This window comes from Hyposmocoma kahamanoa, unplaced genomic scaffold (genome assembly GCF_003589595.1).
Source record: "Hyposmocoma kahamanoa isolate Upper Pololo Valley unplaced genomic scaffold, ASM358959v1 192, whole genome shotgun sequence".
Classification (NCBI taxonomy): domain Eukaryota; kingdom Metazoa; phylum Arthropoda; class Insecta; order Lepidoptera; family Cosmopterigidae; genus Hyposmocoma; species Hyposmocoma kahamanoa.
Window position 1 is genome coordinate 12,468,464 of NW_020653719.1, and position 19,133 is coordinate 12,487,596.

General features: G+C 34.6%; 1 protein-coding gene across 3 annotated transcripts; it reads left to right on the plus strand.

Moving 5' to 3' along the window:
• The first annotated feature begins 1,234 nt into the window (after window positions 1-1,234).
• LOC113226588 lies at window positions 1,235-12,424 on the plus strand. 3 transcript variants are annotated; one of them, XM_026459283.1, is made up of 3 exons: window positions 1,273-1,355; window positions 8,971-9,110; window positions 10,706-12,424. In XM_026459283.1, exon 3 carries the CDS (start codon window positions 11,233-11,235, stop codon window positions 12,268-12,270), a length of 1,038 nt encoding a protein of 345 aa, XP_026315068.1. In that variant the 5' UTR covers window positions 1,273-1,355; window positions 8,971-9,110; window positions 10,706-11,232; the 3' UTR covers window positions 12,271-12,424. The 3 variants fall into 3 exon arrangements, with proteins under 3 accessions (XP_026315069.1, XP_026315068.1, XP_026315070.1); XM_026459285.1 differs by having other exon boundaries at window positions 1,279-1,355; XM_026459284.1 differs by lacking the exon at window positions 8,971-9,110 and having other exon boundaries at window positions 1,235-1,355.
• The last annotated feature ends 6,709 nt before the right edge of the window (window positions 12,425-19,133 follow it).

Below are 19,133 nucleotides of genomic sequence, written 5' to 3' on the forward strand. Positions count from 1 at the left end.
AAAAACACGATACACCTAAGGATAATGTCTAAAGACTGTGCTAATTAGTTACACGATAGAATGCACTTGACTCGATCATATAAAATCCCGAAAACAGAATAACATAAAAGCCTAAAACAAATTATTACAGAATAAAATATGTAACTTTGCACATAATTTTTATATAGGTATACCTATTTCTCTTCAAATACAACACAGAACCCGTAAAATTTTGATTTTCAACCATTGACTTACAAATAAATGGACGACGGGTCTAATACAAAAACCACGAAAAAAATGTCCCAAGTCAACCTATTTAAACGTAGTGACATGTACAGGAATATGAAAAAGCTGAAACGTTGAATTTAAATTGTAATGTCATCGCAGTACTGTCTAATTTTGCTTGCTTCGCTGTCAGTCGAACAAACGAAGACTAAAGCGTGAATGACGCCCTGTATACGATTTTAACGCCCTATAAGTTCGGACACTTTTTAGCGCGGACCCGACGTCCATATAATTGTAAGTCAATGTTTTTAACTTAAGCATTTATGCAACAGTAGGAGTCCTTGTGAAAGAGTTCGTCCACGAAAGTAGGGAAGTATTGCCACCTTACCTATTTCTGCCGCCAAGCAGTTATGTTAGCATTACTACGTTCCGGTTTAGATGTGAGGGTGCTGGTGGAATTACGGGCACATGGGACTTGTCAACTTATGTCTCAGAGTGACGGGCGCAGTGGGATTGCCCCTCAGAGCTTTGCGATTTAAAGCTCTGAGAGGTACTGCAACTGTTAAGGACAGGCGTGTAGTGTACCATCAAGCGCACGAATTGTTCGTCCCGTCACTGGGTATTATAAAAAAAGCTATTATATTATTATATTGAAGTTATTAAATTCACATTTGTCACAAAACTGCCCACTGCCCCGTCAGTCGCCCTCGGGCGCGTCAACGTCGGATTTGTGTCAAATTTTCTCCGCCTGTTCTTATTTTATTCATATTAATTTTAAGCGCGCAGATTGCGGGACGCGAGATGCGTCCTCCACAACTCACCTCCTGACATCTAGGCTCGCTTTAAAATCTATATACAAGGATTAAGTCTGCAGGGAAGGAAGTCAACTCCGCATATTCTATATGCACATCCAAATGCTCTAATTTTATTAAACACACATGCTTAACAAGGCATTATGTCTTTTCTTCCAATAATTTTTATCAAGCGCCATCAATTGCTTTATTATCCTTGAAATTTTTTTTTTTTTCAGAGTCTTAGCAAATCTATGGAATGGTGGTATCTATTGCTACCGCTGGTTTTAGCAATATTTATGTTCCTACTCGTAGGCACTGTATTCGAAAAGAAGATTGAAACGTACCTAAGGAATATTGGTATTTGTTATTCTTCTTCTACTTTTTTAAGGCGTTTTCCCACGGCCTTCGTTTTAAGGCCCGCGACGCGCGTATCTTGAAAACGCGCCGTGGAAAGAAGGCCGCCCGAGCCTCAAAAGCGGCTTATTCCCAGTTGTCACCACTGGATTTATTCCCACTGGCAACAAATGGGAAAAAAATCTCAGTTGTTGCCAGTGATGATTTCTACTGGCGACAAATGGGAAAGAAAATCCCATATGTTACCGGGTGATGACAAATGGGATAAAAAGATCTGTTGTTGTCACTGGCGACAAATGGAATTTAAAATATCCCAATAGTTGCCAGTGGTAAAAACAACTAATGGAATAAAAAATCCCAATTAATGTTCGTTTATTGCCGCCATGGAATTATATATACATATTATGTATACAATAAAATTCGAGTTTAACTGTTATTTTATATTTATGGTAAGACTGCCTTTTCACCAGAGATGTGCGAGGTGTGCGAGGTAGCAAATGTGGACAGCGGCAATAAACAAACATTGTTTTGTTTTATTTTTACCACTGGCAACTACGGAAATTGCATCTGTCGCCAGTGGCAACAACACATCTTTTTATCTCATTTATCACCACCTGGTATCAAAGGCGCCCATTTCGCGAGCTCATACAAGTCGGCGCGTTTGAGATCACGGGCCGTGGGAACACACCATTAGATACAAGGGGTGTAACAAAAAGGTTTAACCACATTTCAGCTGATGCTAATGACGAGATGCTTAGCAAAAATAAAAATGATGAGCCGATTTATATTAGATGTTGGTACATATTGTAAGTGTTAGTGAAGTTAATTGGGTATATTGTGCACTATTTTTCTTTAAGTATTTAGTAATATTTGCATGAAAATAAATGGCAGATTTTTGAAGTTACAAGTATAGTTTTTACAAAGATTAATTTAATTTTAAATATATTATGAAGAAAATATGAAGAAAGAAAAGTAATGAAGAAAATTAGAACTATATTCCTTATTTTAAACCAAATTACAAAAGGGTTTATACTGAAAATTCCATTAATTACGAATTCAAAGTTTTTGTTCAAAGTGACAATAATGTGACATAAGTTAAAGTGGTAACATAAATATTGACTCCCGCCGCTTAAAGGAGAATAAACTATAGACTAAAAGCCCAAACAAGATAACTAAGTTATATAAGAGAAAGTAAAAACATAATGTTGTAGAACCACAGTGGAAAATGTTTAATGAGGATCCCGATAATTGAACGAAGACATGGTTCAAAGGACTCCAAGATATAAGGATATCCAAGCCAAAATTCTTAATATAAAATAGTATTTGCATGCACCAAGTACTCAAGAGGATTTCTAATCGCGACACAAGACAGTATTGTCGAGTGTTTAGAACCTATTGCACACCAGATGTCGCCACGAATACCAAATAGCTAACTATTTTTGTAACTAATTTGTTTTACATTGACAAACTGCAATTTATCAAAGCTATTCTAATTTCTAGTGATAACAAACACAAATTTTCTAGAATGATCCCTGTGACACTTCACAAAATTGTACATAATATAACCTTGTAACGATGTCCACTAATTTACGTAATTATAAAATTTTATTTATAAAAATTTATAAAAATAAAGTAAAAGTAACACTAAATTAGTGAGAAATAAGCAGAGAATCATTTTTTTTTATTTAATTTATCTTTACGACAACGTACAAAGGTTACTTCATTAGACTGCATTTGCTAGAGATGAGGTATATCGATAAAAGTTTTCGATGATTTAATGAATAAATATATAGTGCGCACACGAATTTAATCTATTAGGTAATTAGTAATATGATATTAATGTTTTTAATCTACATTATGAGTATCTTTATTAAAATATCAATTGAAATGGCAATCAATGCAATACAAAACACTTCATACTTCTATACAACAGGCAGGAGGGGTCCATTATGTTGTTTCTCGCGATCAATATAACACGTAAATGCGCCACAAGTTACCGTACTTAACTGTCGAGGACAATCTTTTTGTCTTTTCAGCATGGCTAAACAACAACAACAACAGCCAAATTAAACAAAAAAAAACAAAAAGTCAACAATTAAAAACAACAAAAACAAATAACTTTAACCCTTAAATACTAAATACTATCTTAAATACTAATCTTAAATACTATTGTCATTTTTGTGGGTCGTCCGCACGGACCCACAATTTTCGCCGAGTCAGTTTACAACATATAGATAAATTTGAAAAATGTTTATCATTTCTATTTTATCGTTTGATTTTTGTTGTAGCCAGAAATAATATTATTAGATCATTATGAGATTGATTTGTGAAACTTATTACAAGATCAAGTATCTCCGTGCTGATAACGTTAATCAACGTTATATTAGTGGCATATTAAGTTAAATAAAAAAAAATATTTTTAAAAGGAAATATAAACTTATATTTGTCAAAAATTTTAAAAACTAAGAATAACGGAACAGAAAATTCTTCACGAAAAAAAAAACATAAACAAAAACATATGTACTTTAGCCTTCTGAAACTTCAGTCTTCACAAAACTACAAAATCTAGGAACATTTTATTTTGATTTTTTTACAATAAAATAAATGCGCATTGGACCTCGTTCTCACCCGACCTAAATAATGCCTATTCGCTATCGCCTTGAGTTTTCAAGGCCCAGGGAGTTCGGCGAATAAAGGCCCATTTAGATGGAGAGAGTTTCTCGCACGCTTCGTGACGAAAACTCGTAGGCGATTATCGTAAGCAATAATCGCCATAAGATTATCGTATCATAATGTTTACATTCAGGCAAGAACTAAATCTCGCCTACGATTATGTCATACGAGATTCGCAAGCAATTTAATCGCCTTCTCGACTGAACACACGGAGAAATAAATATGTAGTAAGGAGATTTTTGCTTACGAGTTTTCGACTTGTCTAAACACGATCTCGTATGACATTTTTTTCAAGTTCATACGATTATCGTACAAATCGGTTCGAACCGTTTTAAGTGCGAGAATTGCCATTCGAGTTTAGTGATTACTGCGGTATTGACTATGGATATATTAAAATGACGCAAAAATCATTCAAATTTGAAACTGCTGATAATATTAAGTTCATTTGCACTGTATAGAAATATGTTTTGTATTATGTTTGTTTATAATTTTTTTTTTAATTTTATAACTACTGACACAAACAAAAACTGACAATTATGATAAATTTATAGGGCGAGTGAGTGCGTAATTGAGTGAGTGAGTGCGTGCGTGAGTGAGTGAGTGAATGAATGAGTGAGTGAATGAGTGAGTGAGTGAGTGAGTGGGAAGTGAGTAGGGGAAGGGGTGAGTGAGTGGGGAGTGAGTGAGAAATTATTCGTAATAGTTAATTCGTAAATTCGTAACAAACACGCCTCACTCACTCCCCACTCACTCCACACTCACTCGCCACTCACTCACGTGGAAGGGCGATAATCGCGAATGTTTAGACGAGGAAAGTTTTTTTATATTCTTTCGATAATCGCATCTTCGAGACGAGAAACTCTCTCCATCTAAATGGGCCTTAAGTCTGCAGGAAGTGATTTCCACTCCATAGCCGTACGCCATATAAATGTGGAAGTGTTGGAATATCAACCTATATCTCAGCTTACTTACGACTTATCCCCCGATGATGGAAAGGGGAAGGCAAAATTAACCAGACTTGTGATTGGTACAGCAATTATTTGGGGCACATATGGAACACACAACAATGTGATATTTTTCACATAAAAAAACATTGCAGGCATGGCATCGAACGCATTAGGTGTATTAAAACGGAACACATTATGTTACAAATAAAAGACAAAACCTCAATAACTTGTTATAATATTTGTGACATGAACTCAAACGACATAAGTACAGAATCAAAACAATATCAATGAGTTTTTAGTTATTACCTACAGTCAAAAACTTACTTGAGTAAAAATTACACACTCTAATACGATAATGGGTCCGTACGGAACCGTGTTTATTAAAAACAAAAAATAAAAAAATTTGCAACTTCTTGTCACTGTTTGGCAGGCACTAAAGAATTTGGCAGGTACACGGTAGGAGGGGATGGTGACTTTTTAGATGCGTTTAGTACCTATAAACAAAAATGTGAATCATCATGGGTCCGTACAGACCCGTATAGTATTTAAGGGTTAACAGAAAACACAGCAGGGAACAATAAAAAATACATGGCACATACAATGGCACACACATTGTCAGCACACGTCTCGTAATAAATTAAATTGACACGTACGTTTACATGTCAAGATCAATGTCAAAAGTATTCTTGAACGATTTCATAGATTTTAGGACGCTATAATTGGTTGTACATGCAATTATTATTGTTCGCCTATCGCTGGCGATGGTTATTTAATTATAAACAAGAACTGCATTTACATTTAATTTATTACTTCTCCGGTACCTACTCCATAGAAATATCGGATCAGATATCAAAAATAAAATAATAATTACTTAGGTATACACAATTCAAAGGAATTAATAATTTTAAAATTTTATGCAAGGCTGTAAAAGAGATTTTTATGGACAGTGACGGCTATTCTTTTATTTTGTTTAAAATTTACTCCATCTATCCATATTAGCAAGCCGTAGTTTATATATTAGTTTGTAACACACAATGCAATCATTAATACGCATATTTGTCACAGTTTAGAAAAAAATTTTATGTACACCATTGACCTACCAATAAATGGACATCGGGTTCGCGCTAAAAAGTGTCCGCACCAATAGGGCGTTAAAATCACATACAGAGTGTCAATCGTGCAACAGTCTTCGTTTGTTCGAGTGACAGCGCGGTTGTCAATAATGCAATACCATATAATAATAAATTTAAAAAAAAATTACTGCAGGAAAGTGTAAAAACAGGATTTTGTATCATATTTTCACTAAACAAATACATTCTGTTATCACAGTTCTCATTTAAAAGTATTATTTTGTACAGTTGTATAGTATTTAATTTATATATAAATGAATCGTAAATATAAATTACAAAAGCACACAAAATAATTAAATAGCTAACTGTCCTTTTTCTACACATTGCTTGCGCAAAAGATGGAAAGAGACCCATTACGTCAATTTCAAGAAGCTTATATAAACTTGTTGGTCATTTTCAATTGTTCGAACCACAAGCGATTGAAATATTTAGAAAAAAGAAACTATAGAGTCGCTTTGATTTTAATCTTATTTTTAAAATTATTTTTTATTAAACGTTAGCATAACTAACAAAATATTCTTGTACTCGTTTTACGCCTTGGGATTACCTATCAGAAGTCAGAAAATACACTTGCCCAAAATAATTTTCATAATGCCAAATGTATTTTTTTAGGAAAATTACAAAACAAAAGCTAATTTTGTCTTTGTAAAAAGCATCAAAATTACTCGAAAGCGTAACGGTTTTATTATAAATCGGTTTTCGGAATTACGGATATTCGAGTTTACGTTTAGTTGGAATATCGGTATATTTGTTATAGTACACGCTTATTCTCCCATTTGTATGCATGTATCGGCCCAACTCTTGTTATTCGTTTATATGAATTTGTACAATATTCGACATAATAATATATATAAAAATTTAATAATATTTACGATAAAGGCTACTCTATTACTCTTGTGTTTAAGTACTTTTCAGTCGAAGCTTAATATAGTGCATTTTGTTAAATTTCCAGTAGAAGCTGAATATGGAGTTTCTGGGCCCTTAAATTGTTGCAAGCAAAATTAGGCAGTACGGCAATGAAGTTACAATTTAAATTAAAGGTTTTAGTTTTTTATATTTCGTTACATGTTACTACGTTTGTATAGGTTAACTTTGGACATTTTTTTCGTAGTTTTTGTATTAGACCCGACGTCCATTTGTTGGTAAGTCAATGATTTAAACACATATCATAAACCCTCTGTGATGTTTTCAAAACTGCAATTTACGACCGGCATAAAGATAAAAAGTTTTGTTAGTTTTGTTAGATTTCTCATCTGTGAAAATGTTATTATTGGTTAGTAACATAGTAACATCAACTTCGATTTTGTTATTGCATTCAAATTTCGAATATCTCTGAAAACCAAAACAATTTGATTCTACCTCAATTCTAGTATCAGTTGAGATGAAGTTTTATTCGAAATGAAAAGTCAATACCAAACAATTTTGACAGATTTCACACGTTACTTAATATCTTAGAGAATGGAAAAAATTAAAGGAAAGGAGCTGCCCTATCTACGGAATAAACGTACCTACCTAAACCAAAATTGTACCCCACATAATATTATTCGGTTGATTTTCGCTTTTTCTAATGCCGCAAGCCCTTGACGTTGCAGCGACTCATTTTTATCAGTAGTTCATTGTTCTCACTGTCAATATTTTTGTCCATTAAATTACAATTCATGCGAACAATTCAATAAAACAACTGGCGAAACATTTATTGGTTTTGACATTTGATGAACTTCCCTTTAACAAACGTCTCTGTACTACAAAAATGGCAAAATGGATACAGTTGGCATTTAAGATGACGTTACGTGTTTAACACAAACCCTTCAGCCAACGGAATTTCAACTGTCAAATTAATGACGGTTCATATTTCACACACCGCGCACCTCGCGCCGTAATTGATTTAGGTCGCTCTTCAGATAAATGCTCCTCAAATAATAACTACACCACTTAGCCTAGTTCTGTAAAAGGTATTGGCTTTCTAAATAATTTATCTATAAGAATGTGTAATGCAGTGAAGCTAATATCATTATGCAGCCTTTTTCAATCATTTTTAGCTAAATTTGTACAGAAATCCAATGAAAATGCCAAAAATTGTTGCCGGTATTTGAGCTTGATAGCATTAAAACTACTACGAATTTAACAAAACCAATTATGTAAATAGCTTTATCATTCCTTAAATAACACAAAATATAGTAGTTATTACATAAAATAATGCATTTACTTTGATAAAATAAAGATTTCACAACGCACTGTTACCACAATGTTACTTCTCGCGAACGAAGTTTTACCACAGATTCAAACAGCTTTTTCTCCGTATTTTTTAAATGAACGAATGTTTTTTGGCTATGCAATGAACGAAACAGTTACTATACTTGTCTATTATCAAAAGTTGTTCAAACAAACGTAGACTCTATCTTTATTAAAAACCGGTTTATAATCGTCTGGGCGAGTGAACCCACCGGTGGCTTCGCGCGTCTGAGGACTTTTTCTTTCAAAATGGCGTGAACTCCCCGGTGGTTTCCTGCCGGCTTAGAGGTTAACACAAATCAGTGTAATGCTATCTCTTTTGGGTTACGACGGCAAGCAGTAGTTAACTATAGACAATTGTAAACCTCGTAACATGCATTTCAGACTTTTTTCTGTTTATTGTCCGATTGCTCTATTGCTTATCACCAACTGAAATGTGTTCAGGCTTATTGATATTATACTCTTTGTTTAGAAAGGGTTACAAATTTATTAAGTTTCAAAATATATGTTATATCGTGTTCATTACCGACAAATATTATTAGAAAAAAAGAATTACTGTCCAATGAAGCACCTTTTTTCCGGCAACTATACGTCTGGTTAATTCAGTGTTTATTTTTGATTCTTTTTTTCTTATAGTCCGACATCCTTCTGTACTAGCGCCCGAAGAAATTGACTATGTCGAAGACGGTTCCAGTACTTCTCCTTTAAAAAATTCACCCTCAATCTCCAGGTCTAGGACGGTGTTATCAAACACAGATATCAAGAAAAAGAATGAGGTGTGTCTCTTTGTCATGACAGCAATCTCTCAGATCCACGACAGACAACAAAAATGTGACGCAATGAAAAATAGCATTTTCGAACAAAACCACACACGATTTCAAATGTTACTTGTTTTATCAAATTACGTGAATCTCTTGTCCCGTTTAGAGTACAATCTATATTTTAAGACTTTCGTGGTTATTCACTAATTAGGCACAGGTTTCTTACACGCGTATGATTTCTTTTTATTCTCCCGATATTTTAAAATATAATAAATTGTAACTTTTCATTGAAAATCAAAACCGACTTCAAAGTTTGCTTGACGGCTTTTTTCGATTTTCATGGGATCCCTTCGTCAGATTTAAACTTCTTAGTGACAATGGGACTGTTACCGACTCCTTTGTACATTTTTTTTTTGGAACTGTTTTTACGCCATACATCCAAGACTGAGAGTCTTATTCCAGAACTCTACTCAATGCTCAAGTCAGGATTTGAGTATGATTTTAAGCACTGGAAATACGACCCTAATGGCAAGGACTTGAGTATGATTTGTAGTGCCTTAAATCATACTCAAGACCTGACTTGAGTTTTGGAATACGACCCTGAGAGTAATTTCTTTCTTGGATTCCATTACAAAAATTAAATGTCTTCGATAGTGCTTCTTACGAAACGATATAAAATTGGATAACATTCTTGATTTTTCAGGAGATCTGGTAAAGAAAGCGGGATGTTTTCAGGGGTTTCGAACTGTTCAAGATTTTTTTTCTGGTTGTCATGGTGACGGTGTTTTGTTGATTACATGTATTGTGTCAAGTCAAAAGTCGACTTTTAATTGCGGAAAATATTTTTTTGATTTGTGATAGCTGAAACGAACCCGGAACAGCTTCGTCGGCATTAGGGACCACCTCGAGAGTATACCCTTTCTAACAAAAAAGTATTTTCAAATTAAGTCCTCAATTTATTGAGATCTCGGTGAGTAAACAATGCCTATAACATTTGAGGATTTTCCTCGGATTCTATGGGATCCCCTCATCAGATTCTGACTTGGTGACAATGTGACCACAACGAGAGTGCACCCTTTCAAACAAAAGAAAAAAATTCAAAATCGGTCCACAATTGACGCAGAAATGGGAAAACATACATCTCCTCTTCATCATCATCCTTTTTTTTTAAGTCGGTTAAAAAAGAAGTCATACCTGGTCACAAGTTGACTCTTGTAAATTCTTCTTCTTCTTATCGTATCGTTGGCGTACACTACACTTCTGTGGCCCAGAACTCAGCCACGACGGTATTAACACGACGGTCACAAGATGAGGTGAGAAAATAGGCAGCTTTAGTGTTGAGCGGTGGGACATGCATATCATCGTGGTGACAGGATTTGTCTATCGGCATAAGGTACTCGACAACTGTTAACGGGGGTGCGCCAGACTTACAGGAAAATAATGGTATGTCGTGCAGAGAGGTCCGTTTTATGCTCTGTAATCTTGTAGGTTGAGTCAGTCCGTGACCATTTAGCTTGTAACCGTTCCGAAATATCGGGTGCATAAAATTCCTGTATATTACTTTTTGAGCAGACACGTCGATGTTTCTTAACCAACATATTCTGATTTAGTTGCAGGAAGAACAGCCGACAGTGACCCATCCCCAACTTACTACAATGACAATGACATTGTCAGTGCCACGACAGGGTTCGGCGCTGAAGGTGGCCCAACCGGAGTCAGACAGGAAGCCGTTACAAGTAGTGGCACCGACATCGGTACAGACAAATGTCTGTTGTGAGTGCGCTAAATCTATGGAGATCAGGAAAAAGTCCCGAAAAGGATGCTGCTGGTGAACAATTTAAGAAAGAAAGGAGTAGACCAATGATGCACTGTTTAATTGTATGTCTGGTGCGAGACGGTCAAGATTTATTGCATTGGTTCCCTATATTTTGATGTAAAAAGTCCGTACATTTCTTATTTTCATTCAATTTCCTTTTGTTGTATGCTCAAAAAATACTCGTAAGTTTATAATCATCAATCGAAGTTTGTTTTGGAGTTGGAGGCTTATGCCTTTTGCTGGGCATAAGCCTCCTCTTTACCGTGCTATTTGTTGTCCTATGGGAGAATTCTTCTTTCCTTCCATACGATTATTTTTAAAATGGTACAAACACATCTTACATATAATGATAAAGTACCGTTTCTGAGAACAGATCAGGGGCATTATAATTTATATGACAACTTTTTGGTTAAAACTGCGTTAACTTCTCCTTTCAATTCCGAATTGCGACCTGAGTATAATTTCTACATTCATCCATCGAGTAGTCATAGCCTTCAAGAAATTCGATTGAGGCCTTGCGTTGGAGCTCACAGAATATCTAAAATCTTAATGATAAATAATAATATACAGAATAATAGCTCCAATCACACGAATATTGAAAGCACCAATGATTCACGGGTAAAAGCTAAAATTATTACTGCTACACAAAAAAAGGCTACCTCAGAAAATAAAAAAGAACTTAAGTATCAAGGTGGCCTCAAAAGATGGAAACTTGGAAGACCCTGCAACGTTTGGCCCGAATGTACAGACGCCAATGGTTTCGCTTTCATAATCAAGAAGAATTCTTCTCAAAATTGTCCAGGAATTTCGTTACAGGAAAAGCGACAAAACACCGTACAGAGATCCATAAACACTACTTGTTTTGCACTAAAAGTCGAAACAGTTGCTCAAAACACCTCCAAGCCCATTATAGAAAAATGCCGCATTGTTGCACCAAAATCAACAAACACCAGTTGTGAACACGTAAAAAATATTAGTTGTGCAACAAAGATCTCCAAAAAAGTAACATTTGATCTTAGCAATATCAAGTCTAAGAGTGATGAGAATTTCATACCCAATAAACTAAACTTGCGAAAATGTAAACATTCAAAGCGAGCTTTAAAATGCAATTATGCGTTCGCTGTCAACAAAGCGATCTTCAGTGAATGTGGGCAACCACATGAGGGACCAGCTGGTATTCTCAGAAACCAAAACACACCTTGGGATTTAAAGGTGAACTACGGATGTTCAGACTTCAGGAAAAGATTAATGCTTGAGATGCAGAGAGACGAGATACGTAACACGTTAGGTTTCCCATTGAAGGACAGTAATGAAAATTACAACATGTATCCGTTTGTCTATGATAATCAAGCCTTTTAAACGTTACTCATTGTGTATTACATATGACGATAAACAAAGAGTTCCACCTCAATTACTGGCAGTATTGTTCTCGATTATATGCCTTAAGAATGTTACCGTTACTACAAAAAAATTCGTAATGACTAATTAGCTGGATTTTTATAAGTCGATCAGACCCTAATTGGCCGATAATTTTATTAAAAAAGCGGAAATAACATCATATTTTAATGCAACTTTTAGCTATAACATTTTGGTATACCTATTTCGTTATTTAATATATTTCACTTGACCCATTAATTTAATATCGTTTTTTTTATTCTATATATTATAACAGTCAAAATTCTTTGAATGTAAATAACATTAAGTACTTAAACATTATACTACGATAAGGCGATTCGGAACGGAAAGAGATGTCATTATATAGTTCACATAGCGTTATTTCTTTCCTATTTTTAGTAAGGAATAGACAATATTGGGAAATCATTCGTTCTTACAAGCACTTTAGCAATAATACATTACTTAGTTGACAGGTTCGTCGTGGTACGAATATGAGTAATATTATAATAAGCTTACTTTGAGCTTAGATGGAAATAAGATTGTTTTTGGAAAGGTTATGGTAGGCCCCATGTTAAACGTTCATTGTAGTCCAGCTACTGGCCGCAAGATGGCAGCATGTAACTTGCAATGAAGGTACTAAACTTTCAACGATACAGCGACTGAGTAAAATATAAATTTTATTAACAATCCAGAATTCGATTACATCTTTTTAAATTAGAAAGTATGACCAATCGTTACCAAGATTTCATTGTGTTTATCATTTTGTCCTTCGCTTCCATTGTTTTTTACTTCCGTGCGTTAAGTAGACAAACAAACATTCGAATGAAGAGCATCCTCCTTTTTGAAGTCAATTAAAAAAAGCTGCAAACGTCTCCGGGCTTCTTCCAGGATCTTAAATTAGTTCTTTAATTTCAAAAACTTTATAAAAAGCTCTTTTATATCTTTTACCTTGATTTGTGTCTCTAATGACTCCTCCAATCTCCGACGTGACCATGAAGACTGACTTCAGAATTAGATATTACCAATATGACGATAATACGCTGTCACGTCCATTAATGAAATTCATATATTCATGAGTAGACACTGGCTTCGTACTTCCATCAAATATTCAGGTGATATCAGAATATTAAACCTGTTTTTTTTACCGACTACTGAAAATTAAATTATGGTAATGCTTTCGGAATGATAATCATCGTATTTCTTTAGGAATAATCAAGTCTGCTATAATATAGATATACCACAGAACAATAAATACAGGTAGAAGTGCTTAGTGGGCATAAAACGAGTGCCAACTGTAGGGGGAAGCGAGGCAGTTTGATACAGGGGGCACATTCATACATCTCCATACCTTCAAACATAATAGAAGTTGTCATAATATTAAAACGAGACTTTGTACGTGTGATGATGCAGCTCACCAGTTAGCCGTTGTTGTTCGACAGATCGCAAAGTGTTTTCACAGCCGTTGACTAAAAAAATAAGCGACACAAATACGAGTGCCACTGCAGTTTTGTTCACTTTACAGGGTTTTATGTCTTAATACAGGGTAAACTAGAGTTTCAATAAGTATCGCGCGTGTTTGAGAGAATGTATAGAAGTTTTTTTAAACTGGCCGGTAGGGTACTTTTATACACTAATGAGTGGGGCAGTTTGGTACGTATCAAAGTGCTCGTATTAGTTATTTTGGAAGTTTACATACGTTGAATATTTTGTATTGAATCAATATTAGCACTACGGGAAAAAGAACTGTCATTTTTGTGTGCGCCACCATTTAAGTACTGTTCATGAAAGGGCTATAGTCTGACTTTTTTTAAGACGGGGTAAAAACTTGCGAGCAGCTAGTAATTGCACTCGATAAAATATTCTGTCGACTATGGACTGAATTATTTGAATCATCCTCGATCAATTACTGAGCACAAGTTCAGTTGAATTGTCAATTTTTGTAAGTTCATATATACACTGTATTTAGAACTATGTTTATACAAAGAGGAGATATATTTTAAAGATTTTCATTTTAATTCAATATAGATAATCAAATACGGCTATTCTTATTAAAATGTATACCTAATGAATAAGAATTGATCTCTATACTAGTAGGCGAATTGTCAAAATAAGAATAAAGAAGGCAACAAAGGAATTAATAATCATTAAAAAGGCGTAACATTGACAATTCAGTCATTTTTAGTAAAATTTTATCGATAGATTGTGAAAGAATATAAATCTTTCACAATCCATCGAACTATTGACAACAATCACTTAATTATTTAAAATTTTATGAAAGCTGGCAACCCTACAAATGTTATTTTAAAACTACGTGTTCAAAAAAGACCGACTTTAAATAACGTGTCAGCACTGATTTTTACCTTAAAATGTTAAAACTACAGATTATTTTTCACTACCGTTACAAAAGTTATTAACACATACATTATTTTTAATCTTCCAAAGAATATTCCAATTATACTATATATATATACAAAATATTGTAATTAATTATAAAAATGAGTTTTTAGTCAATTAAATTTATTATAAATTAAAACATACTTATTAATTATGTCTGCTTGGTATTTCTTTCATCACTGGATTCCAAACAGAAGGTGCGGATAAAGTATTTTTAGTTTGCCAGATTAACTCACGAATTTACTTGGTGGAATGAGGAATGTTGAAGAGTAAAAGAGCAATTAAACAACGCCATAAAAGCCACGCCCCTGCTCTTTAACGCCTCGACTCTGTACAAAACATTCATTAGGAGTTGAAACTTCTGGCCTAGTCTTAGCGAAAGTAAAAGAAGAGATTGGTTCACATAAATTTATTAGAAATAGGTGATGAAAGAACAGGAAAAGGGAAAGAGAGGGATAGGCTGAAACAAAAAATAATACAATGATGTAAAAAGGTACAAACATTAAAAAACACTCCCTACTCGTACTAATTAGTGTAGGTACCCCAAGAGGGCCTGTATATGTATATATTGTATCAAATACTTTAAAAACAGTTAAATTACGTGAAGTTGGGTGATGATGATTAATTAATAAGCACGTCCGTGGCTTGAGCTCCTTGTGAAAGGGTTCGTCCAGGTAAGTACTGCCACTTTACCTACTTCTGACGCCAAGTACTAATGTGACCATTACTGCGCTCCGGTTTGGAAGGGTAAGGATGCTGGTGAAGTTACAGATACCTGGGACTTGTCAACTCATACCGTCACTTGGTATTGTATAAAAAGTGAATCGTACGTGCGACAACTCATGCAGCGCCAGAACATTGCGAGATTACGCCCGTGTGGGCCACGCCCACAGACGCACACATTCGCGTAATGTGGCGCGTGACAGGTGTGTACACATACAAGACACGCTGCATGCTACGTTTGTATGAAGTTACACTACTTGTCTATTATAGTATTAGTCTCTAGATCCTGACCCACACGTAAACATAGAAATATCTCAAGTGAACGCAACGGAAATGCCTTATGCCTCGATTACTATCAGAACCGATGTCGCCAAAACTCACACATTCTTAATTTGAAAAACTCTACAAAATCTTGATATTGATTGGTTGTAGTTTCAAATTTAAAAAGAAATAACAAATTCTGGATTCTTAGGTTTTCGCGATTGTTACACATAGGAAATGAAACTATTTTTCCGGATTTAAATCGCGTATATTTGTTTTTGTTCGCGTGTATTTGTTGGTTGAGTCAACCGCGACCATGGGACCTGTAAAGGGCCCAAAACGTCGGTTTGTTTGAAAAATAGTTTCATTTCCTAAATTCTGGATTGTTAATATAATTTAAACTTTACCCTATTGGCATATCATTGAAAGTTCAAAACCATTAATGCCTTTTATTATAAGCTACGATTTTTTGACATTATATTGAATTTTCAATCAATATGCTGCCATCTAGCGGTTCAATGCTGAACGACAACGAATTGGAGTTATTCATTTAGTTCTCCAAAGAAGAAGCGACCTTGTTGCAGGTGTAAGCTTTACTTTCGATTTTTGTAAGAAAAAAATATTTCGATAAACAAAAAATTGAAAATTTATTAAAATAAGATTTCCGATGATATAAAATACCACCACGGGTAATATTTTTGGTGCAGCTATCATTTTTGCACTCCAAAACAGTACAATAAGGCATTTTTCTAGGATTTTAGAGAATTTGCACGAAAGAATGACACAACCTTAGAATAATAACGCATAGAAACCTAGTCCGCACACGCTAAGTGGGGCAAATTGAAGCGCGCCCAATGGGCCTACACGAGCGGGCGGGCCTTCAAGCTCAAGGCCAACTTGCACCGCGAACAGATCAAGAATTTTAGCTAAAAATTACGAAATGTGCGGTAAATGAGTGCAAAAATACGTCAGACAAACATAAAATAGATACCAACATCACATTCCACAAGGAAGTAACGCGTTTCAACTTGTATTTTCATATAAATATTCACTAAAACCAAAAATTAACCTACTACTAAAACTAGCCTACATGAATTTGATTTTTGCCTCACTCGTGACAGTTCGTTTGATATGAAACTATCATTCTATGTGTTATTATTCTAAGGACACAACCATACTATACAAAGCGAAAATGGCAAACTGAGCTCATATGGGTCTTTCGAGACCCATTGTTGGCACGCGTCTGACGTTAACTAACCACTTCTACTGTATTTATTGTTCTGTGGGAGTGATGATGGAACGAACCAACGTAAGAATAGTGTAAGGAAAAAAAATTCGAAAACGATTCAAAATTTTAAAAGTAAGTAGCCAGGAGCCACTAAAGAGGGTGATGAAAATGAGGGATGACGATGAAAGAGGTCAGCATCGTCAGAAACATTTCTTTTCAACTTGGACAAGATCTGCTATTCAGAGGATGCTATCATTGCAATCTAACACAATTGTAACACAATACTTAAACTCACGGTGTGAACAAGGTCTAGAATCGGGTATCAGTCAATATACACGAATGTATTAAAAAAACAAACGAATCTCTAAGACATGCATCGATCATATTTTTATACGTGAAACAATGCACCATTGTAAGATCACTAACAATATAAAAAACAGCTGTGATAAATAATTCACTGGCCGACCACTTTATAACAGGCTTGGTAATAATTGATAACGCAATGTCGGAATGTCAATCTCGATGTATACTAAAACTAAATAATAACAAGGTTCAATCTCCTTTGCGTAACGTTGACTGGAGCCCGACGCTTCCTTACGACGATCCTAATGATATTTTAGAATTTATTCTTAACAAATTTAACGAAATATATAATAAATGTAAATATAAATGTAAAATAAATTTAGGTAAACGTGACTTATGTAAATGGATCAACGATAGGATGTTGTTGAATTGTTCAAAAACTCTACGAAGGATATTAGTAATACAATAAATAAATAATTATTAAATAAATGCAGAAATAGAACAAATAAATACATTAATTATTTGAGGAATCGTAGTATAAAGAAAGACATAATTAGTAACTTTCATAACCCGAAACAAGTTTGGAAAATAATTAACCAACTATGTGGTAAGTTGACTAAGTCCATTGACGAGACAATAATTAATACATTCCGAGAATATAATTTAAGGGACGTAGTTAACAACTTTGCAGCTGAGTTTAGAGATAACGTCAAAAATATAAGTTTTTCCTGTAGTAGATCACTAATTAACGAAAAGGTGTATGTAAAATATCCAGAGCTTGCAATGAGATTACTTATAGCCAGATTAAGTCACAATTTATGTAATTAAAACCTTAAATGATAAAAAAGTCCAGGTTTTTTAGGATTCGTGCCTCTGATGTGAAATACATTAGTAAATATTTAACGCCAATAATTATTCATTTAATAAATTCTTCTATAAATAAATCCATTTATCCCGATAAATTAAAAATTGGTACTATAAGCCCAATACATGAAACGGGTAATTATAGAAACATAAATAATTATAGACCAATTACTACATTATCATATATGGACAAAATAATAGAAAAATACATAGGTAATGAAGTTAATACATTTTTAATAGATAATAATAATTATAACGCATACACTCGACATAGCCCCGCACTAGGGAAACCCTGTGTCGCGGGTGCCATGGACACACACATAGACAACCACAAATTACACCCAAACTCACGAGAGAAACAAATGTAGGCCATACAAATATTTCTCCCGGCCCGGGAATCGAACCTGGGACCTCTGCGTGGCAGTTTGACATGGTAACCGTTCGGCCACGGAGGCAGTTGTCTATAAAATAATAGTAGTCAATACGGATTTCAAAAAAATAAAAATACTTTCCAGTTGCTATGTAATTTCACTAATGAGGTATTTACCTATAAGTATTTACTTATTTAAATGATAAAAAACATGTCATCGCTCTATTTGTTGATTTTAGTAAAGCGTTCGATACAGTAAAATTTACAACATTTTACTCAAAGCTGTCACAAAGTGGTATACAGGGCCACACTCATTTTTTTTTAAACTATCACAGTAATCGAAAATCCGCAGTGAAAATAGGTAATGAAGAAGGCACGGCTCACGGGTCGGTGCTTGGGCCGACTGAGTACTTAATTTTTTGTAACGACATGTGCAATATATTTAGAGAAGGTTCCGTATATCAATTTGCTGAAGATACATTAGCCAAAGCTAGTGGCTGATAGAAACTTTAACGACGCACAGAACATTATTGAAACCAACTTTGATTTATTGTGTAAGTGGACGAAAGACGCTGGTTTGACGCAAATCATCCGTATCCAATCTCCCCACCTAAATTGTGCAAATGGGCCAGTGATTCGTGCGCACAGTGATCTATGCATGCGCACGAATTGTATTGTGTCCTC